Below are 21,871 nucleotides of genomic sequence, written 5' to 3' on the forward strand. Positions count from 1 at the left end.
GTGTGTAGTGTCTTTTATTGTGAAGGGTCAGAGCGGAAGTGCGTAGTGTCTCTTATTTTGAAGGTTCAGAGTTTACGTGTGTAGTGTCTCTTATTGTGAAGGGTCGGATCAGAAGTGTATAGTGTCTCTTATTGTGAAAGGTCAGAGCGGAAGTTTGTAGTGTCTCTTATTGTGAAGGGTCAGAGTGAAAGTGTGTTGTGTACATTGTCTCTTATTGTGAAGGGTCAGGGCGGAAAAGTGTTGTGTCTCTTATTGTAAAGGGTCGCATGAAGTCCAGAAAAGGCCCCCTATTGTGGAAGGGGTGAGAGTGGAAGTGTGGCTAGAAAGCAGTGCCCTTATTGTGAAGGGTCAGAGCTGAAGTATATAGTGTCTCTTATTGTGAAGGGTCAGAGCAGAAGAGTGTTGTGTCTATTATTGTGAAGTGCCAGGAGCGTGAAGTTTGCAGTGTCTCTATTGTGAAGGAAGGTCAGAGGAAGTGTATTGTACAGTGTCTCTTATTGAAGGTCAGGGTGGAAGTGTGTAGTGGTCTGCCAAAGGAATGGTCAGAGCGGAAGTTTGTAGTGTCTCTTATTGTGAAGGGTCAGGGCGGAAGTGTGTAGTGTCTCTTATTGTGAATGGTCAGAGCGGAAGTTTGTAGTGTCTTTTATTGTGAAGGGTCAGGGCGGAAGTGTGTAGTGTCTCTTATTGTGAAGGGTCAGAGCGGAAGGGTTTAGTGTCTCTTATTTTGAAGGGTCAGAGTTGATGTGTGTTGTGTGTAGTTTCTCTTATTGTGAAGGGAAAGAGCGGAAGTGTGTTGTGTCTAATGTCAGTACTTTGATCATTTGTAACTTTTAACTCGCAGCTGCATCTGAGGAAACATTTGATGCAGAAGATCCTGAGCCGGAGGACGGAGCTGCTCACCTGGACTCACCTGGACTCATCCAGACTCACCTGGACTCATCCAGACTCACCTGGACCCATCTGGACTTAGGTCTGTGTGATCACTTTTTTCTTTTCTTTGTCGTTTTTTTCTTTAGATGAAGACTTTCACTTTAGAGCAGTGGACACACACACTCACTCACTCACTCACTCACACAGACACACACACACTCACTCACTCACTCACTCACACAGACACATGTTTGTGTAGCATTCATATTGAGGACATTCATAGACATTCGCTCTTCCCCCGACCTTTAACCTTTAACTTTTAACCTAATTTTAATTCTAAAACCAGGTCTTAAACCTGAAAGACATTTTTCGAGATATCAAAATGTGAGGACGAGACAAAATGTCCTCACCTTCTTAGTAATATAAGTTTTTGGTCCTCACAAAGATACACATACAACAACACACACACACACACACACACACACACAGAGTTCACACCTGAGAGGAATGTGCGGGCGGAGTCTAACCCACACTGTGATGTCATTTACAAACTCACACACACACTGATGACGTCTGAGTTGAGACATGGACACAATCTCACTGTCCCTCACTGTCCCAAAGTGTCCCACACTGTTCCTCACTGTCCCAAACTGTCTGTCACTGTCTCTCACTGTCCCTCACTATCCCACACTGTCTCTCACTGTCTCTCACTGTCTCTCACTGTCCCTCACTGTCTGTCACTGTCCCTCACTGTCCCCCACTGTCTCTCACGGCGTTAGCAGGGTGTTAGGAGATAGAGAGTGGAGATGTATGCAGATGTTAGCATCGCTGGCTTGTTCTGGAGAGGTTTAACTTTCATCCCTGTGTGTGTGTGTCTGTGTGTGTGTGTGTGTGTGTGTGTGTGTCTGTGTGTGTGTGTGTGTGTGTGTGTTACAGGAGCAGAGCGTTGTTGCTGAGTAGGTCAAAAATGTCCGTCCTCACTCAGCTCGGTTTGTTGCTGTGGAAAAACTTCACCTACAGACGACGACAGACGGTCAGTCATCTGATCATTCATGTGTTCACCTCATCAATCATGTGTTCACCTGATCATTCATGTGTTCATCTGTCATTCATGTGTTCATCTGTCATTCATGTGTTCACCTGATAATTCATGTGTTCACCTGATCGATCATGTGTTCATCTGTCATTCATGTGTTCACCTGATTAATCAATTCACATTCCACTAACATGTGTCTGTGTTTGTGTGTCACTGTGTGTGTGTCTTTGTGTGTGTGTCTTTGTGTGTGTGTGTGTGTTTTGTGTCTTTGTGTCTGTGTGTGTGTCTCTGTGTGTGTGTGTGTGTCCCTGTCTGTGTGTGTCTGTGTGTATGTGTGTGTGTGTGTGTCTCTGTGTGTGTGTGTGTGTGTGTGTGTGGGTGTGTGTGTGTGTGTGTGTGTGTCTCTCTGTGTGTGTGTCTGTGTGTGTGTGTGTTTCTGTTTGTGTCTTTGTGTCTGTGTGTGTGTCTCTGTCTGTGTGTGTGTCTCTGTGTGTGTGTCTATGTGTGTGTGTGTGTGTGTGTGTGTGTCTGTGTGTGTGTGTGTCTTTGTGTCTGTGTGTGTCTGTCTGTGTGTGTGTGTGTGTGTTCTGTGTGTGTGTGTGTTTTGCTTGTGTCTTTGTGTCTGTGTGTGTCTGTGTGTGTCTGTGTGTGTGTGTGTCTCTGTGTGTGTGTGTGTGTGTGTGTGTGTGTGTGTGTCTGTGTGTGTGTGTGTGTGTCTTTGTGTCTGTGTGTGTGTGTCTGTGTGTGTGTGTCTCTGTGTCTGTGTGTGTGTCTCTGTGTGTGTGTCTGTCTGTGTGTGTGTCTGTGTGTGTGTGTGTCTCTGTGTGTGTGTGTGTGTCTGTGTGTGTGTGTGTGTGTGTGTGTGTGTGTGTGTGTGTGTGTGTGTGTGTGTGTGTGTCTGTGTGTGTGTGTGTGTGTGTGTGTGTGTGTCTGTGTGTGTGTGTGTGTGTGTGTGTGTGTCTGTGTGTGTGTCTGTGTGTGTGTGTCTCTGTGTCTGTGTGTGTGTCTCTGTGTGTGTGTCTGTCTGTGTGTGTGTGTGTGTCTGTGTGTGTGTGTGTGTGTCTCTGTGTGTGTGTGTGTGTGTCTGTGTGTGTGTGTGTGTGTGTGTGTGTGTGTCTGTGTGTGTGTGTGTGTGTGTGTGTGTGTCTCTGTGTGTGTGTCCTCAGCTGCAGCTGCTGGTAGAGATCGTGTGGCCGCTCTTCATCTTCTTCATCCTCATCGCTGTGAGACTCAACTATCCACCATATGAACAACATGAGTGTGAGTGTGTTTACAAACAACCACCTGTATAGGTGTGTCATTGTGGGCGGAGCCTTGTGTGTGATAGAGTAAAAGTCGCTTTATTGTGAAAGAGTGAATCAGAGGAAAGTGTTGAATTTAAATAATCGCTCACGTTTTACAAACTTATTTTAATAGAGTCCTCCTGTCGTCACGGCGACGACTGTCACTGAGACAGTCACATGATCACATGTTGAGGTTGGGGGTGGAGCCAGGTGCATGATGGGAGTGATTATCAGAGGGACCCTTGCACCTGGTTCCAGATGTCAGTGTGACACCAGAGGCTCATTGATCTCTGATAATCTGTTATAGATTGATCCTGGAGCGGCTGAGGAAGTGTCAGGATTTCAAAGTAAAAGTCTTTATCAGGAGTCAGTGACGTGGTTATCAGACGAGCTGAAGGTCACGACCTGTGTTCACTCGATAACACGCTGATTATTTCACCTGAGGAAGGCGCAGGTCAACAATCATGTGTCCACACTAAGACACGTCACATGTCCGGCGTCCACATCACGCGTCACACACCCGCACGTATACATCACGTCCCGCGTCCCGCGTCGCACGTCCACTTGTGTCTCACATTTGTTCAGTGAGTCAGGAGCTGTGCTGCCCCCTGTAGGTTAAAGGAGAGGCTGGAGCTGGTTTCTGAGTGGACAGACACGTGGACAGACTCTCTCAGTGGTTGTGCTGCTGCGTGATGTTCGTCTTCCTGTTTCTCTGTGAAAGCAGAAGCAGGAATGTTTGTGATTCAGCAGCATGTGAGCGACATGTTGAAACTCGCTCCGCTCAGAGACAAGAGCTGATTTAAAGCAAAGGTCACAAACGGAGGACGATGAAGACGTGTCCTCTTATCTTATCTGTGTTGTGATTAGTCCGAGGTCACACAGTCTTAAAGCTCTGATAGTTGTCCCTCAGGTCAAAGGTTGTCCTCACCTGCTGCTCGTCTTCACCTGATCATAAACTAATCGCACTTATCTTCTTGACGACCGTGGACGATCGCGGACGATCTGTTCCAGCGCAGTGTCCTCAGACAAGACAGCACTTGCTCCCCCTGGAGGACGGATGTCACACGTCCACATCTGACGCTCACACAGAGCTGATCGATAATCAATAACTAACATCCCAGTGTCTTTAAGACGTTCATTATTCCTTCTCCCATGATCCTTTGCTTCAGCAGACCAGGGATTTTTAGATTTTGTGCTTGAAACTTTTACTTTGGTAAGACTGTCTGGCTGACTTCCTGTGTGCAGGTCATTTTCCGAACAAGGCGATGCCGTCGGCAGGAACGCTGCCGTGGCTTCAGGGAATTCTCTGCAACGCCAACAATCCGTGTTTCAGGAATCCGACGCCGGGCGAATCCCCGGGCGTCGTCGGGAACTTCAACGACTCCATGTGAGCGCACGCTCTTATTATGCAACAGAGACTCTTATTTTCAAAATAAAAGCACATGAACTTTATTTTGATAGTCTTCATGATCTCGTTTCCTCCTCGCAGTGACCTCATGGTTTCTCTGCGTTCACTGTCTCACATTTGTCTCGTGTTTTTCAGAATCTCTCGTCTTTTTTCTGACGCCAAAAAGATTCTGCTCTACAGTCAGAACGACCAGAACCTGGACGGGTTCAAAGACCTGGCTCAGGCGCTGAGGACGCTGCAGGACAGCCGCCCAGGTACCAGCCAGGACCAGGACCAGACACTAACCGGGACCAGGACCAAACACTAACCAGGACCAAACACTAACCAGGACCAGGACCAGGACCATGACAAACACTAACCAGGACCAGGACCATGACCATGACCAAACACAACCATGCAGGACCAGGACCATGACCATGACCAAACACTAACCAGGACCAGGACCATGACCATGACCATGACCTAACCAGGACCAGGACCATGACCATGACAAACACTAACCAGGACCAGGACCATGACCATGACAAAACTAACCAGGACCAGGACCAGACCATGACCAAACACTAACCAGGACCAGGACCATGACAATGACAAAACACTAACCAGGACCAGGACCATGACCAAACACTAACCAGGACCAGTACCAGACAATCTTTTGACTAATTGTCTTTTGACTAACCGTAACTGTCTTTTGACTAACTGTCTTCAAGTGTCCTTGTCTGTGTCTTTGAATAGCCGTCCCTCCATCATGTGTCCTTGTGTCCTCGTCTCTGTGTTTCTCAGCACGTCTTCAGCCTCATTAAACAGAAAGAATTTCCTCTTTGTTGTTGATGTAGTTTAATCTCTATAGGGGGCGTTCCATTTCTCCACCTGCTCTGACCTGCCCCCCTTTATTCACCTCTGACCACACTGATGCTCTGATGAGAGCGGGGGTGGAGACACGCTGAGACACGCTGAGACACACTGAGAGAGACACACTGAGAGAGACGCACTGAGAGAGACACATTGAGAGACACACTGAGAGACACACTGTCGTCACTGCCTGCTCTTACCTGCTCAGGTGGAAGGGTGTGGGCGGGGAGGGGGCGTGTCAAAGGCATTTAAACATGCAATCACACGCAGGTGAGACACAAAGATGTCCTGACGTCCTCTGGGTGGTTGTTTTTTACCAAACTGTAGGTCACATGACTGACAGCATCTTTTACACAGACAGACATCTGGGGGAGGGGTCATAGGTCAGGGGGAGGAGCCTGGTTGACCAGTGTCTCTTTGATCGTCAGGCTTTAAACTCAAACATTTCCTGAGAGACGACGAGACTCTGACGAGCTTCCTGCGGACAAACGCATCTTTTCCCGAAAACATCGTCCAACAGATCAGGGACGCTGACATTGACCTGGAGAAGGTGAGCACGCCCTCAGCCACACCCACACTGTCATCATCACAGAAACATAACTGAAATGTGATGGCCTCATCTGTCCTCTTGGGTCTCAGGTCCTCCTCCAAGGGTTTGGTGTCCACCTGAGGGACATGTGCCCCAGGAAAGGGGGCGTGTCCAATCTGGAGGACTTTGTGACAGTCTCAGATCCTCAAGTGTTGATGCTGATACAGGAAGTCATCTGTCAGGCTCCGCCCATCTGGCTAAACCATGCAGAGGAACACTTCCTGAACAACCTGGACTTCCTCAAACCCATCCAGGTGAGGGGTCACCTGACATGGGTCGGAGCTGTGATTGGAGGAAACCATTTAAAAAAAAGCTTTTATTGTTAACCCTGTGTGTGTGTGTGTGTGTGGGCGGGCAGGCGGGCGTCAGCATGTCCCGGCCTGTCCCCCACCTCAGTTTTCGTCGCCTGGAGACCGGTTTTCTACTTTTGAAAAGCGAGAAGCTTCTTTTGTCTTCACAGTAATGGAGACAGACGTTCAGTTTCTGTCTCCACAGTAATGGAGACAGACATTCAGTCTCTGTCTCCACAGTAACAGAGACAGACGTTCAGTCTCTTTCTCCACCGTAACAGAGACAGACGTTCAGTTGACATTCAAACATATAGGACAAAAGACAGAGACTAACCCTAACCCAGAGACAGTGGGACATGAAGGACTTTTCTTGTCCTGTGGACACATTAATCATTAAAATAATGTCCAAACATCTGCGGGACAGCATGTGTCCTGACTCTTTCTCTTTGTGTCTCTCAGAGGGACATGAGGTCCGACCCTAAGGCCGTCAGACTGGTTGCCAAGGCGACAAACAACCTGCTGGAGAATCTGGGTTCACTGGCTGTCGAGGTAAGAAAAACAAACACGATCATGTGACCGTCCACCTGGTGGACACACATGTGCTCACACACAGGGTCACTGGGTTTTCTTGGCAGTGTCCCTGCGTCTTGTCCAGCAGCGTCTCAGCAGGTCTCTTAGAGTCAGAGTCTGAACAAACAAACAGCCAGTGTCACAGTGTCCTGCTGCAGCTGTGGAGAGGACACTGGAGTCTGAGGACACCGGAAGACGAGGGCTGTAATCAACCATATCTGAAATTCATGGTCGACTGAAGCCCTGAAATTTCGACTCATAATCAACTAATCGGTGGCATCTTGTGCATCTGAAATATCATAGCGCATGATTTCTGATTTGTCTCATGTCCTCACACAGAGACACTGGACACAGGAGCTCAGCTTCACGGCTGAGACACAAACAGATTGCTGTCGTTGTTGTGGGCGAGTGCAAACAATGATTATTAGACTAAAACATTGAAATATGCAGATTCTGATATGATCACGTACTCAAAACAGACGGAGCAACATAACGAAGAGTTAGCTTATTGTTTACATATACATATATATATATATATATATATATATATATATATATATATATATAAACTATATGTTCGTAGTGGAGCTGTGATATGAAAACTGTTGCTGGCAAACTTTGCATTTGACTTTTTTATCAACATCTATTTTTGTGAAATGCTGCCAGACTGTGACGTCTGTGACATGTTAGAGGACGACTGACTGTAGCTCAACATGAAATAAAACCCACTTGAAGACGAGTCTGAGGACACTTGTGTGGACATGACAGACACACACACTCCTGACTCAACTTCTTCATAGACTCACTCGCATGTTTTCACACGTGTGTGTGTGTCTGTCTGTTTATGTGTGTGTGTGTGTGTGTAATGTCACAGTTACCCACGATGCCTCACTGTGTCTCTGGCATCCACAGCTGGCGAGTATGAAGAGTTGGGTGGACCTGAGGAACGAGATTGTGTTCCTGAAGAACGCGACGGCGTCCCCGAGCGTGATGTATGCGGCCGTGTCCAGGATCGTGTGCGGTCACCCTGAGGGCGGCGGCTTGCAGATCAAGTCCCTCAACTGGTACGAGGACAGTAACTACAAGGCTCTGTTCGGAAACCACAACAGCAGCGAGGACGACGCAGGGACGCACTACGACAACTCCTCCAGTGAGTGTGGGCGGGTCAGCTGTGGGGGGGTGCTGTTTGTTTGTTTGTTTGTTTACCTGTGTTTGTTTCCTCTGCAGCGCCATACTGCAACAGTCTGGTCCGGACCATGGACTCGAACCCCATGTCCAAGATGATCTGGCAGGCGCTGAAGCCGCTGCTCGTGGGAAAGATCCTGTATACGCCACACACACCTGCTACACAGAGGGTCATCCATGAGGTGTGACATCATTTCCTGTCCCCACACCTCACACAGCAGGGGGAGGAGCCTGTCTTACCTGTGTGTGTGTGTGTCTGTCTGTCTGTATGTGTCTCTGTGTGTGTGTGTGTCTCTCTGTCTGTATGTGTCTCTGTCTGTGTGTGTGTCTGTCAAAATGGTGAATAAATATAAAGTCTGTTGGATTTGGAGTCAAGGGGGTTAATGACACTGATCAAGGGTTCATCAGTGTGACGGCCTGTGTGAAAAACTGTCCTTATGTCTGGATGTTCTGGTGTACAGTGTTCTGTAACGCCTGCCAGAGGGAAGAAGTTCCAACAGATTGTGTCCAGGGTGTGATGACTCTGGATGTGTTCAAGTCCTGGTTGGTGGGCAGTTTAACACCAATGATTCTCTCTGCAGTCCCGATGGTCCGATTCAGTCTGTTTCTGTCCTGTTTGGTGGTTGATCCAAACCAAACAATGATGGATGTGCAGAGAACAGACTGGAATATTGCTGTGTAGAACTGGATCAGCAGCTGCTGGGCCTTTTTGACTATGGAGTCAATGTTGGGTGCCCACTTTAGGTCCTGGGAGATGATAGATCCTAGAAACCTGAAGGTTTCCACAGCAGACACAGTTATTGAGAATGGTGAGTAGTGTAAAGGGAGAAGAGCAGTGGGGAGAGCACACATCCCTAGGGGCCAGTGCTGATTGTCCGGGTGCTGGAAGTGATTTTCCCCAGTCTCACCTGCTGGCTCCTGTCTGTGAGGAAGTTTGTAATCCACTGACAGGTGGGGGCTGGGACGGTTAGCTGCAGGATGTCCGGGATGATGGTGTTGAATGCCGAGCTGAAGTCCACAAACAGGATCCTCGCATGACTCCCCATGTCTCTGGGGAGTCGAGGTGATGCAGGATGTAATGCAGACCCATGTTGATTGCATCATCCACTGACCTGTTTGCCCGATATGCAAACTGCAGGGGGACCAGTAAGGGGCCTGTGATGTCCTTCAGGAGGCTCAACACCAGTCTCTCAAGGCCTTCATGACCACAGACGTCAGGGCCACGGGCCTGTAGTCGTTTAGACCTGAGATTGCTGGTTTCTTGGGGACCAGGATTATTGTAGAGCGTTTGAAGCAGGAGGGGACTTCAAACAGCTCCAGTGATCTATTGAAGATCTGGGTAAAGATGGGGGCCAGCTGGTCTGCACAGACCTTCAGACAGGAGGGTGACTTGCTGTCTGGGCTTGGAGCTTTCCTGGACTTCTGTTTCCTAAAGAACTGACACACATCTTCTTCACAGATCCTGAGTGATTTTGGGGGGTCAGAAGGAGGGGTGAGGGTTGTTTGATGTTGGAGCGGGTGATGAGTGTGAATGTTGGCTTCTCAAACCTGCAGTAGAAGACATTCAGGTCGTCAGCCAGTTCATGGTTCACTGCGATGTGGATGGATGGTTTCCTGTAGTTGGTGAGCTCTTGTAGACCTCTCCACACTGACGCAGGCTTGTTAGCTCAGAAACAGCTTCTCAGTGTAACACCTCTTTGCCACTTTGATCTCCTTCGTCAGTGAGTTCCTGGTCGTATTGTACAGGACTCTGTCCCCACTTCTGTAGGCCTCCTCCTTGGCCTAACGAAACATCCTGAGTTTAGCAGTGAACCAAGGTTTATTGTTGTTGTATGTGCAGAAGGTTTTGGTCGGCACACACATCCTCAAAGAAAACTGGTGTAGCATGTCACAGTGTCAGTGAGTTCATCAAGATCTGTATCAGCAGCCACAAAAACACTCCAATCTGTGCAGTCAAAGCAGGCCTGTAACTCCAACTTTGACTCTGTGGTCCATCTCTTCAGTCTTTACTACAGGCTTAACAGATTTGAATTTCTGCCTGTATTTTGGGAGAAGATGGATCATGCAGTGATCAGAGAGCCCCAAGGCTGCACGGGGGACAGAGCGATAAGCGTCCTTTAAAATGGTGTAGCAATGGTCCAGAGTGTTTTTGTCCCTAGTGGGACACTTAACATGTTGTTTATATCTTGGCAGTTCACGGCTGAGGATTGCTCCCCAAGAACAATGAGCAGGGAATCTGGATGTTTCCTCTCCATGTCCATTATCTGGTCAGCCAAGTGTTGTAGAGCCTCAGTAACACACGCCTGAGGTGGGATGTAAACACCAACCAGAATAAACGAGGAGAACTCCCGTGGTGAATAAAACGGCTTTATGAAAAAAGACTCCAAGTAGGGGAGTCCTCTTCCTCTTCTCTGTGTGTGTGTGTCTGTCTGTATGTGTGTGTCTCCGTCTCTGTGTGTCTGTCAAAATGGTGAATATATATAAAGTCTGTTGGATTTGGAGTCAAGGGGGCAGCCTGTGGCCAAGGGGAAAGGGAACTTGACTTGTAACCGGAGGGTCGCCGGTTCAAATCCCCACCCAGCCAAAAAGGGCTGGGGTACCCCTGAGCAAGGTACCCAACCCCCAATGCTCCTAATTCTAGGATGGGTCAAAATGCAGAGGAATACTTTCCCTAAGGGGATTAATAAAAACTAACTTTAATGACACTGATCAAGGGTTCATCAGTGTGATGGCCTGTGTGCAAACTGTCCTTATGTCTGGATGTTCTGGTGTACAGTGTTCTGTAACGCCTGCCAGAGGGAAGAAGTTCCAACAGATTGTGTCCAGGGTGTGATGACTCTGGATGTGTTCAAGTCCTGGTTGGTGGGCAGTTTAACACCAATGATTCTCTCTGCAGTCCCAATGGTCCGCCTGAGGTGGGATGTAAACACCAACCAGAATAAACGAGGAGAACTCCCGCGGTGAATAAAACGGCTTTATGACTCCAAGTAGGGGAGTCTTTTTGGATCAAAGCAGATTCCACCTCCCTTCCTCTTCCCGAGAGCTCCGTTATGCGCTCCGCACGGAGAAGTTGAAAGTCCGGCAGATGTAATCCAGAGTCCGGGATGTATTTACTGAGCCAGGTTTCAGTAAAACACAGGGCTGCAGATCAGTGAAGGTCCGAGTTTCTACTGTTGAGAAACAACAGTTCCTCCATCTTATTATTCAGGGAGCGGACATTTGCCTGATGTATTGACGGGAGCGCTGTCAGAATACACCGCTGTCTGAGCTGTCGGACGGCATGTCCTGAACATCCTACAGAGAGCTGCTGCTCCTCCAACTAAAGGTTTAATACTCCAGAATCTTTGGGAAACGGCAAAAAATTGTGACCGGTTGTATGTTCAGACTGTAAAAGTTCCTCCCGAGTGTATTGGATGATGGAAGGACAACTTAGAACGAGACAAAAACAAACAAAGTACTGTGGAGCGAAGCACCGAGGCAACCGTCCGTGGCGCCATCTTGATCTCATAGCCTGTGTGTGTGTGTGTGTCTCTGTGTCTGTCTGTCTGTCTCTGTGTGCATGTGTCTTCAGGTGAACAGGACCTTCCAGGAGCTTGGTGTGTTCAGGGACCTGGGAGGAATGTGGGAGGAGCTGAGACCCAAAGTGTGGGACTTCATGGAGAACAGTCCGCAGATGGACCTGGTCAGGGTAAGCAGGCTCTGCCCACAAACATAACGTTTGTCTGGTTTAAATCAGCTGATTGGTGGATCACTGTGCAGACGCTGCTAAAGAACAACGTCACCGCCAGCTTCTTCCACGCTCAGCTGTCCAGCACTGACTGGACTGTTGCTGACGTGTCCAACTTCCTGTCAAAGAAGACGGACGACTCCTCACCACCAGGCAGCGTCGTCACCTGGAGGGAGGTGTTCAACGAGACGGACGAAGCCATCATGAGCATCTCCCGCTTCATGGAGGTCAGTGTGTGTGTGTGTGTCAGGTCAGGTCATACAATCTGCTCAGATTGTGTATGAAGATCACATGACCTGACATGTGTGTGTCTATCAGTGTGTGAACCTGGACAAACTGGAACCGGTCTCCAGTGAGGAGAAGATGGTGAACCAGTCCATGATTCTACTGGAGGACAGAAAGTTCTGGGCTGGAATCGTGTTTCCTGATGTTGCCCCCAACGACACTGAGCTGCCACAAAATCTCAGCTACAAGATCCGCATGGACATCGACAACGTGGAGAGGACCAACAAGATCAAAGACGCGTAAGACACACACTCACACACACACTCACACACACAGACACATTTTTTGTCTCCAGTAAATGTGAATTAGCCTAGCTTAGCATAGCATAAAGACAGTGTGTTAATGTCTCCTCAGGTACTGGGACCCGGGTCCTCGGGCCGACCCGTTCGAGGACATGCGTTATATCTGGGGTGGGTTCACGTACCTGCAGGACGTCATCGAGCACGGCATCATCAGAGCCATGACCGGCACCAGAGAGAAGACCGGGGTTTACATCCAGCAGATGCCGTATCCATGCTACGTCGACGACATGTACGCCATTATTCTGGTGTCCACCTGTTCTCACCTGTTCTCACCTGTTCTCACCTGATCTCACCTGTTCTCACATGTCTCTCAGCTTCCTGCGTGTGATGAGCCGCTCCATGCCGCTCTTCATGACTCTGGCGTGGATGTACTCAGTGGCCATCATCTTGAAGTGTGTGGTTTATGAGAAGGAGGCGCGGCTGAAGGAGACCATGAGGATCATGGGTTTGGACAATGGGATCCTGTGGTTCAGCTGGTTCATCAGCTGCCTGGTTCCTCTGCTGATCAGTGCTGGACTGTTGGTGCTGCTGCTCAAGGTCAGAACTTAGCTCAGCCCCTGATCACTGTCACTGTCCCACACCAAACCTCTTTCTGTGTCGGATGTCTCTTCCTGTGACGGCGCTCTGAACAATCAGTAGCCGACAGTCTGACGACGTCACGCATAGTATCTATTCAGCACGCTCAGAACCTGAGCCAGAGCAGGTACTAAAAAAACTACCAGGTTCTATGCTAGTGGAAACACAATTGAACTGTGCCGAGGTGAGGCGAGGTGTGGCGTGGCAAGGCAAGACGATACAGGTCTTCAATTAAGAACCTCTAACATGAAAATGCTGTGATGTCATTGTGCTACAGATGGGGAACCTGCTTCCCTACAGCGACCCTGGCGTGGTCTTCCTGTTCCTGGCGTCCTACGCTGTGGTGACCATCATGCAGTGCTTCCTCATCAGCACGGCGTTTGCTCGAGCGAACCTGGCAGCGGCGTGTGGAGGAATCATCTACTTCACTCTCTACCTGCCGTACGTGCTGTGCGTGGCGTGGGAGGACTACATCGGCTTTGGCACCAAAGTCTTTGCTGTGAGTTTGTGGATCTTCAGTACTTTCATCGTCATAGTTTATGATGATGCTGTGAAGTGATTGGACAGAAAGTGAGAGTCATGTGATGCCCCCCCCCGCAGAGCCTCCTGTCTCCAGTGGCTTTCGGCTTCGGCTGTGAGTACTTTGCTCTGTTTGAGGAGCAGGGAGTCGGGATCCAGTGGAAGAACCTGGTGTTGAGTCCGATGGAGGAGGACGACTTCAGCCTCCGCACCGCCATCGGCATGATGTACTTTGACTCCTTCCTGTATGGTGTCCTCACCTGGTACCTGGAGGCCGTGTTTCCAGGTGAGCAGTTAATACATTAATCACTGACGGAGGTTTATCTAATTTTTAACTAGATAATCTGTCAGATTTGCTTAAGAACTAGTGGTATTTCACTTTTTCACCAGTGGGTGGCAGCCTACTCCAACTGGAGATGTCATGAAAAGGGTCTATTTCTGTTCATTCAGCAGTAGAAATTGCTGAAGCTGGGGCAGGTTCAACAAATTCCTAACAAAGTTAAAACCTTAACTCTAGGTTGGCCAACTCTGAGCTGTCAAACTCTGAGTTTTCGGTTTCAGAACAGCTGATCAGAATTACTACTCAACTCTGAGTTAACCGTGTGCGTTGGGAATGAAAAAAGCCATCATCAATGGAGCTCTGATACTATGATTCACCATGGCAACAAGTAAACAACGAGCACAGCCTCCAGTTGAGCAGAAATATTAACACATGCCAATGACCATGACATTTATGTGAAGAGAGGAGTCAATAAATGAACACTATTACATTTTATACAGTGTAATTCACTCATTAAAATGCTGCAGTCCTACCATATGTTACATTTGATTTGATATGTATTCAGCTGTAACCTGACGAGACACAAACTGATCAAACTGACTCACTTTTTTAACTCTATTTTACATTAAAACAATTTGCTCAACGCTATTTCATGACTATATTGCCACGTGTAAATATAAACACACTCACTGAAATGCTGTCAAACATTAAGATTTTGTCTGCACCGAGATTCGGACTGTATCGATATGTTTTGAAAGACATACATTTCACTAATTTGGCAGGTGAATGCTCTGATACGTGTTTTGATATCGACTGTATGAATGAGGACATGGGACGAGTGTCAGACAGCTGCTTCAGGCTCAGCAGCAGGAGGAGGAGACACAGAGAAACTCAGGGTTTGTTAAAAAAAACCTGCCAGCGAGCAGGTTAGATTCAGGGTATGTTGCCGGGGTAACTGACTCAGCATTAAGCTGAACTGGCTTTGTGAAACCGAAAAACCAGAGTTTCCCTCATCTCAGGGTTAACTAACGCAGACTTTCCCACCAAACCTGCTTTCTGAAACGGGCCCCGGGTTTGAGATGTGGATGTTTGTGGGTCTCCTTTTCTACTGATCCTGAGGGGGGCACTTCATTCTCTGTTCTCGCAGGAAGCACTAGCAGCAACTGTAGCGGCTACTTGGCTAGGTTAGGTTTACAGTTTTTACTCTGTTCTGAAAATGAAATGAACATGTTTCATGGATTAGTTCAGACTGTTGTCAGTAGGGGGCAGTAGATACATTGCTTCTGTGTCCACAGGTCAGTATGGGATTCCCAGGCCTTGGTTCTTCCCTTTCACCAAGTCCTACTGGTTTGGAAAAAAGGACGGGTCCAGCAGTGTTCCTCTTAACCGGAAAGGAAACCCTGGAGGTAAGACCCACAGTGACCACCTTGTGGCACTGCAGAGGTGTATAGATATGTGGAAAAACAAACTATTGGATGAAATAATGGCTTACCTGTAAGGAACGCTGCTATTGTCTTTCCAGTGGTATGTATGGAGGAGGAGCCAGCTCACCTGGAGCCCGGCGTCTACATCGAGAACCTGGTGAAGGTTTATCGGCAAGGGAAGAAGCTGGCAGTGGACGGACTGACACTTGGCTTCTATGAAGGACAGATCACGTCCTTCTTGGGACACAATGGAGCTGGAAAAACCACCACAATGTGAGTGAAGCACACGTAACTGTCCAGAGCAGTGTTTCAGCAGGACCACGTAACCCATAAAAAAACACAGATCACCAGTGGTTTGGGGAGCACACTTTGAGAAAGGCTGGTGTAGAGGTACTTCCTGTGTCCCTGATATCTGAATGACCTTGTCTCTTGCTGCTGTAGGTCCATCCTCACTGGTCTGTTCCCGCCCACCTCTGGCACCGCCTACATCCTGGGCCAAGACATCCGGACGGAGCTGGATGTCATCCGACAGAGTTTGGGTGTCTGTCCGCAACACAACGTCCTCTTTAGCATGTGAGTGAACTTCATCCAAACACAAATGTCTCATTTTACTGTGGACATCATGTCAGCATGTGTCCCACAGGCTGACCGTGGAGGAGCACATCTGGTTCTACTCACGGCTCAAAGGCCTGTCAGAGCAGCAGGTAAAGGGTGAGATCGAGCAGATCCTGCAAGACACTGGGCTGCCACACAAACGCAAGTCCAGGACTAGCACTCTGTCCGGGGGAATGCAGAGGAAACTGTCCGTGGCTCTGGCTTTTGTCGGAGGGTCAAAGGTTGTGATCTTGGATGAACCCACGGCCGGGGTCGACCCCTATGCACGCAGAGGGATCTGGGATCTTTTGCTGAAGTACCGACAGGGTATGGTTTGAAGACTCTAATGTAGACTCTGACACAGACTCTGATGTAGACTCTCACATCTCATATACCATCAGGTCGCACCATCATCCTGTCAACACACCACATGGACGAGGCGGACATCTTGGGTGACAGGATCGCAATCATCTCTCACGGGAAGCTGTGCTGCGTCGGTTCATCTCTGTACCTGAAGAACCAGCTGGGGACGGGTTATTACCTGACACTGGTCAAGAAAGATCCAGAACCTTCACTAAGCTCCTGCAGGAACTCAGCCAGCACCGTGTCCTTGAGCAAGAAGGTCAGAATAATCAGTCATGAACATGAGCCAATCGCAGAGTCAGAGTCATGAACCAATCACAGAGTCAGTCATGAACATGAACCAATCACAGAGTCACAGTCATGAACATGAACCAATCACAGAGTTCCTCCCCCTGTGCTTCAGGAGGAAGAGTGTGCATCAGTGAGCAGCAGTGACGCCGGCCTCGGCAGCGAAAATGAAAGTGAGGCAGCAACAATTGGTGAGTCAGAGGAGCGTTTCATTTGTCTGTTTCTCTGGAGTGTTTGATTTGTTCACCTTCAGGTGGATCTACTCTGTGTCTTCCTCTGCGTACTCTGTGTCTAGATAACGGGCCCGTGGCGTCCATCTGTAACGTCCCCTTTGTGCTGCCGGATGTGTCTCTGGTGTCGAGTCTGATCCTGGGTCACGTACCGGCTGCTCGCCTGGTGGAGGACCTGGGTCATGAGCTGACCTACGTGCTGCCGTATCACGCCGCCAAAGACGGCGCCTTCGTGGAGCTGTTCAAAGACCTGGACACGAAGCTCACCGACCTCGGTATCTCCAGCTACGGTGTGGCGGACACGACACTGGAGGAGGTGGGACAGGTTGACATGATGTTGCCATAGCAACAGTAATGGAGACGCTCCATGAAGACGCAAAACCTTGTGTGTTTTATTTTGTAGATTTTCCTGAAGGTGGCAGAAGATAACGGCGTTGACACTGACGTCCCCTCAGGTGAGACCCAACCTCTGGTGTCATCCGTCTTTAACAGTGGAATGTTGTCACAGGTCACATGACTCTGTGATGCTGTGTCCTCAGACGGGACACTTCCTGTTCGGCGCCGAAGGAAGACTCATGCGTTTGGAGGAGGTGAACCTCAAAGCTGCTTAAGACCATTAATGGATGACGACCAAGACGAGAACCACGAGTCTGACACTGACCCTGGTACACACACACACACACACACACACACACACACACACACACACATATTTGATGAGGGTACATCTCCTGTCTCCCTCTGTAGAGAACAAAGAATCTGATTGGCTGAAGTGTGCTGATGGTAAAGGTTCATATCAGGTGAGTGGGTGGAGCCTGAGGAAGCAGCAGTTTGTGGCTCTGATGTGGAAACGCTTCTTGAATGCTCGACGCTCCAGGAAGGGCTTCTTCGCTCAGGTAATTCTCTGCCACCGTGCGCTCACTAAGTGGAGGTTTCTCCTGAGCGCTGTTGTCTTTTTGTCATGTTTGTCCAGATTGTCCTTCCTGCCGTGTTTGTCTGCATCGCGCTCGTCTTCAGTCTCATTGTCCCTCCGTTTGGAAAGTATCCGAGTCTGGAGCTGCAGCCGTGGATGTACGAGGACCAGGTCTCCTTCATCAGGTAAGCTCCACCCCTCACGCTGGTCACGTACATGTATGACACGTCTGTACACTGGTGACTGACGCTGTCTGTCTGTCAGTGACGATGCCCCCGGAGACGTCACCATGCAGAAGTTACTGAACGCTCTGCTTGAGCCGCCGGGCTTTGGGACACGCTGCATGGACGGACATCCAATCCCGTAAGACCTTTAGTGATGTCATCAGTACGACCTGTGTCTCCACCTAAATCTGCTAACGTCCTCTGTCCTTGGCCTCAGAGACACACCCTGTACAATGGCTGATGAGGACTGGCACGTCCCCGATGTCCCTGCTAGTGTCCAGCAGCTGTTCAGCTCCAGCAACTGGACTATGGATGACCCTTCTCCAGCCTGCATCTGCAGCTCTGACGGAAAGAAGAAGATGCTGCCAGACTGTCCCCCTGGTGCTGGAGGACCACCCCCACCTGAGGTCAGAGGTCACAGGTCATCTCAGAGGACATCAGTCCCAATGACATGTGGCAAATTAACATGTCTCTCATTGTCCAGATGAAGCTGAGCTCCACAGACGCTCTGCAGAACCTGACGGGACGAAACATCTCTGACTACCTGGTGAAGACCTACGCGCAGATCATTGGCAAGAGGTGAGACACAAAACCTGAGACTCACGACTCACCTGAGACTCACCTAGATGACATCACAGTCTCCCATTGTCTCCACAGCTTGAAGAACAAAGTTTGGGTGAATGAGTTCAGGTCAGAATCTTCTTCAGAATCCTTCCTTCAGAGTTTGATCCAGTTTTCAGATATGGACTCAGGTGTGTCTCTCTGCAGATACGGAGGCTTCTCATTGGGGGCCAGGAGCACTCAGGTCCTCCCACCGGCCAACGAGGTGGACGACGCTATTGAACGAATCAGAAAGATCTTTGAGTTACAGAAGGTCAGTAGCAGACGCTGAGCTCACCTGAGCTCGGTTCGAGGTCCAGAACTGAGCCAGATCTTAAACTAGAGCTCTGACTTATGAGGTGGGATTGAGTTTGATAGAGTTTTCTGTGTCATGATTTTGACCTGGTTACATTACAATGGTAGCTGACACTGCAGACAAAACCTGGTCTTGTCTGGACCCGATTCTGTTCAGAGTTTGTGCTTGAATGTCTCCTGCAGGGGGCAGCAGCAGATCGGTTTCTGGACAGTCTGTCTGGGTTCATCAATGGTTTGGACACAAAGAACAATGTTAAGGTGAGACTCCGCCCACAGGTGGTGATGATGATGGTGATGATGATGAAGGTGGTTGTGATGAAGGTGTTGTTGATGATGATGAAGGTGGTGGTTTATGGTGATGATGGTGATGATGGTGATGAAGATGATGATGGTGACATCACTGAGTGTGTTTCCTGTCAGGTGTGGTTCAATAATAAAGGTTGGCACAGCGTCCCAGCGTTCATTAATGTCATCAACAACGGAATCCTGCGTGCTAACCTGCCCAAAGGTCACGACCCCGACCAGTACGGCATCAGAGCCTTTAACCACCCGCTGAATCTGACCAAAGAGCAGCTGTCGCAGGTGGCGCTGTGAGTTCACACACACACACTGAGACAGCTTGTGTGTCTCTGTCCTCGCCGTCACAGAATGTTTTGTTATATTTGTCCTCGTCTCCAGGGTGACGACCTCTGTGGACGTGCTGGTGTCCATCTGTGTGATCTTTGCCATGTCCTTCGTCCCAGCGAGCTTCGTGGTCTTCCTCATCCAGGAACGCGTCTCTAAAGCCAAACACATGCATTTCATCAGTGGCGTCCAGCCGCTGCTCTACTGGGTCGCTAACTTTACCTGGGACATGGTGAGGAACCAAAGCAGCGCCCCGTCTGTCTGTCTGTCTGTCTGTCTGTCTGTCCGTCCATCCATCCATCACTGCATCTGTGTGTGTTCGTGTGTGTGTCTCCACAGTGCAACTACATCGTCCCGGCAACGCTGGTCATTCTCATCTTCATCTGTTTCCAACAAAAAGCCTACGTGTCGTCAACGAACCTGCCCACACTCGCACTGCTGCTGCTGCTCTACGGGTACTACTACTACACTGTACTACTACTACTACTACTACACTGTACTACTACTACTACACTGTACTACTACTACACTGTACTACTACTACTACACTGCACTACTACTACACTGCACTACTACTACACTGTACTACTACTACTACTACACTACACTACTACTACTACACTGTACTACTACTGTACTGCACTACTGTACTGCACTGTACTACTACTGTACTACACTACCTACTGTACTACTACTACTGCTGCACTACGTACTACTACTACACTACTACTACTACTACACTGTACTACTACACTGTACTACTACTGCTACTGTACTACTACTGCTACTACTACTGCACTACTACTGTACTACTACACTGTACTACTACACTGTACTACTACTGCTACTACTACTACACTACTACTACTACACTGTACTACTACTGTACTGCACTACTACTGTACTGCACTAGTACTACTACTGTACTACTACTACTACTACACTGTACTACTACTACTGCACTACTACTACTACTACACTGCACTACTACTACTACACTGTACTACTACTACTACACTGTACTACTACTACACTGTACTGTACACTGTGCTGTACTACTACTACTGCACTACTACTGCTACTACTACACTGCACTACTACTACACTGTACTACTACTACTACTGTACTACACTGTACTGCACTACTACTGTACTGCACTACTACTGTCTACTACTACTACTACACTGCACTACTACACTGCACTACTACACTGCACTACTACACTACTACACTGTACTACTACTACTACACTGTACTACTACACTACTACACTGCACTACTACTACTACACTGTACTACTACTGCTACTACTACACTGTACTACTACTACTACTACACTGTACTACTACTACACTGCACTACTACTACACTGCACTACTACTACTACACTGTATTGCTACACTATACTACTACTACAACACTGTACTACACCACTAAACTGCTGCACTGTACCGGTCGAGGCAGATGACCGCACACCTCTGAGCCTGGTTCTGTGAGAGATTTCTTCTTCTGTTAAGAGGGAGTTTTTTTCTCTCCACTGATGCCTAGTGTTTGCTCGTTGTGTGAATTGTTGGGGTTCTCTGCTCTCTTTGATGTTGTCTATGTACAGTGCCTTGAGATAATGTATGTTAGGATTTGGCGCTATACAAATAAAATTGAATTGAATACTACGCCACTGTCGTACTTCACCACTATACTGCTACACTGTACTACACCACTGTCCTACTACTACTGCTACACTGTACTACTACTACTACTACACTGTACTGCTTCACTGTACTACTTCTACACTGTTCTACACCACTGTCCTACTACACTGTCCTACTACTACACTATAGTACAACATGTACATGTTACTTGATGACATGTCAGCATGCTAACATGTGCTAACATACCGAGTTTCCCGTGTTTCCTGCAGCTGGTCCATCACGCCGCTCATGTACCCCGCCTCCTTCTTCTTCACCATCCCCAGCACGGCCTACGTGGTCCTCACCAGCGTCAACATCCTCATCGGCATCAACGGCAGCATCTCCACCTTTGTCATGGAGCTGTTTGGAAACAACGTGAGTCGCTGTGGAGACACTTTAAAAACAAGCAGTCGCTCACTCACTCACTCAACTGTTTGTTGTTCACAGGAGATCGGAGGAATCAACGACATTCTGAAGAACGTTCTGCTCATTTTCCCGCACTTCTGTCTGGGGCGGGGCTTGATCGATATGGTGAAGAACCAGGCGATGGCCGACGCCCTTGAGAGATTTGGTAGCGGTCAAAATATGTCGCTCACAAAACAAGAGTGATGAGGTCAGGATGAGGTCAGGATTAACGCTGGACATTATCCAGATAACTTCAGGTTTAACTCTGGTCATTATCCAGATAACTTCAGGTTTAACTCATGATTAACTCTGGTCATTATCCAGATAAATTCAGGTTTAACTCAGGTTTAAATCTGGTCATTATCCAGATAACTTCAGCTTTAACTCATGATTAACTCTGGTCATTATCCTGATAACGTCAGGTTTAACT

The 21,871-nt window shown here is 48.5% G+C and overlaps 1 protein-coding gene across 1 annotated transcript in view; it reads left to right on the forward strand.

Moving 5' to 3' along the window:
• Positions 1-836: 836 nt before the first annotated feature.
• LOC122764928 (phospholipid-transporting ATPase ABCA1-like) overlaps positions 837-21,871 on the forward strand; it is a 28,278-nt gene continuing 7,243 nt past the window's right edge. The window contains exons 1-39 of the mRNA XM_044018935.1: positions 837-970; positions 1,807-1,903; positions 3,073-3,166; positions 4,435-4,576; positions 4,733-4,851; positions 5,878-5,999; positions 6,089-6,292; positions 6,788-6,877; positions 7,811-8,048; positions 8,126-8,265; positions 11,655-11,771; positions 11,843-12,037; positions 12,129-12,334; positions 12,450-12,626; positions 12,712-12,934; positions 13,251-13,472; positions 13,574-13,778; positions 15,068-15,178; positions 15,295-15,469; positions 15,638-15,769; positions 15,840-16,117; positions 16,192-16,412; positions 16,557-16,632; positions 16,737-16,987; positions 17,075-17,126; positions 17,211-17,336; positions 17,419-17,567; positions 17,645-17,769; positions 17,849-17,947; positions 18,026-18,215; positions 18,293-18,387; positions 18,466-18,498; positions 18,577-18,682; positions 18,907-18,981; positions 19,144-19,313; positions 19,402-19,579; positions 19,687-19,802; positions 21,267-21,411; positions 21,484-21,607. Coding sequence (XP_043874870.1) covers positions 1,838-1,903; positions 3,073-3,166; positions 4,435-4,576; positions 4,733-4,851; positions 5,878-5,999; positions 6,089-6,292; positions 6,788-6,877; positions 7,811-8,048; positions 8,126-8,265; positions 11,655-11,771; positions 11,843-12,037; positions 12,129-12,334; positions 12,450-12,626; positions 12,712-12,934; positions 13,251-13,472; positions 13,574-13,778; positions 15,068-15,178; positions 15,295-15,469; positions 15,638-15,769; positions 15,840-16,117; positions 16,192-16,412; positions 16,557-16,632; positions 16,737-16,987; positions 17,075-17,126; positions 17,211-17,336; positions 17,419-17,567; positions 17,645-17,769; positions 17,849-17,947; positions 18,026-18,215; positions 18,293-18,387; positions 18,466-18,498; positions 18,577-18,682; positions 18,907-18,981; positions 19,144-19,313; positions 19,402-19,579; positions 19,687-19,802; positions 21,267-21,411; positions 21,484-21,607 — 5,587 coding nt within the window. The 5' untranslated portion in view covers positions 837-970; positions 1,807-1,837. The remainder of the gene's footprint in view (positions 971-1,806; positions 1,904-3,072; positions 3,167-4,434; positions 4,577-4,732; positions 4,852-5,877; positions 6,000-6,088; positions 6,293-6,787; positions 6,878-7,810; positions 8,049-8,125; positions 8,266-11,654; positions 11,772-11,842; positions 12,038-12,128; positions 12,335-12,449; positions 12,627-12,711; positions 12,935-13,250; positions 13,473-13,573; positions 13,779-15,067; positions 15,179-15,294; positions 15,470-15,637; positions 15,770-15,839; positions 16,118-16,191; positions 16,413-16,556; positions 16,633-16,736; positions 16,988-17,074; positions 17,127-17,210; positions 17,337-17,418; positions 17,568-17,644; positions 17,770-17,848; positions 17,948-18,025; positions 18,216-18,292; positions 18,388-18,465; positions 18,499-18,576; positions 18,683-18,906; positions 18,982-19,143; positions 19,314-19,401; positions 19,580-19,686; positions 19,803-21,266; positions 21,412-21,483; positions 21,608-21,871) is intronic.

Source organism: Solea senegalensis, unplaced genomic scaffold, assembly GCF_019176455.1.
Source record: "Solea senegalensis isolate Sse05_10M unplaced genomic scaffold, IFAPA_SoseM_1 scf7180000017769, whole genome shotgun sequence".
NCBI classification, from domain to species: domain Eukaryota; kingdom Metazoa; phylum Chordata; class Actinopteri; order Pleuronectiformes; family Soleidae; genus Solea; species Solea senegalensis.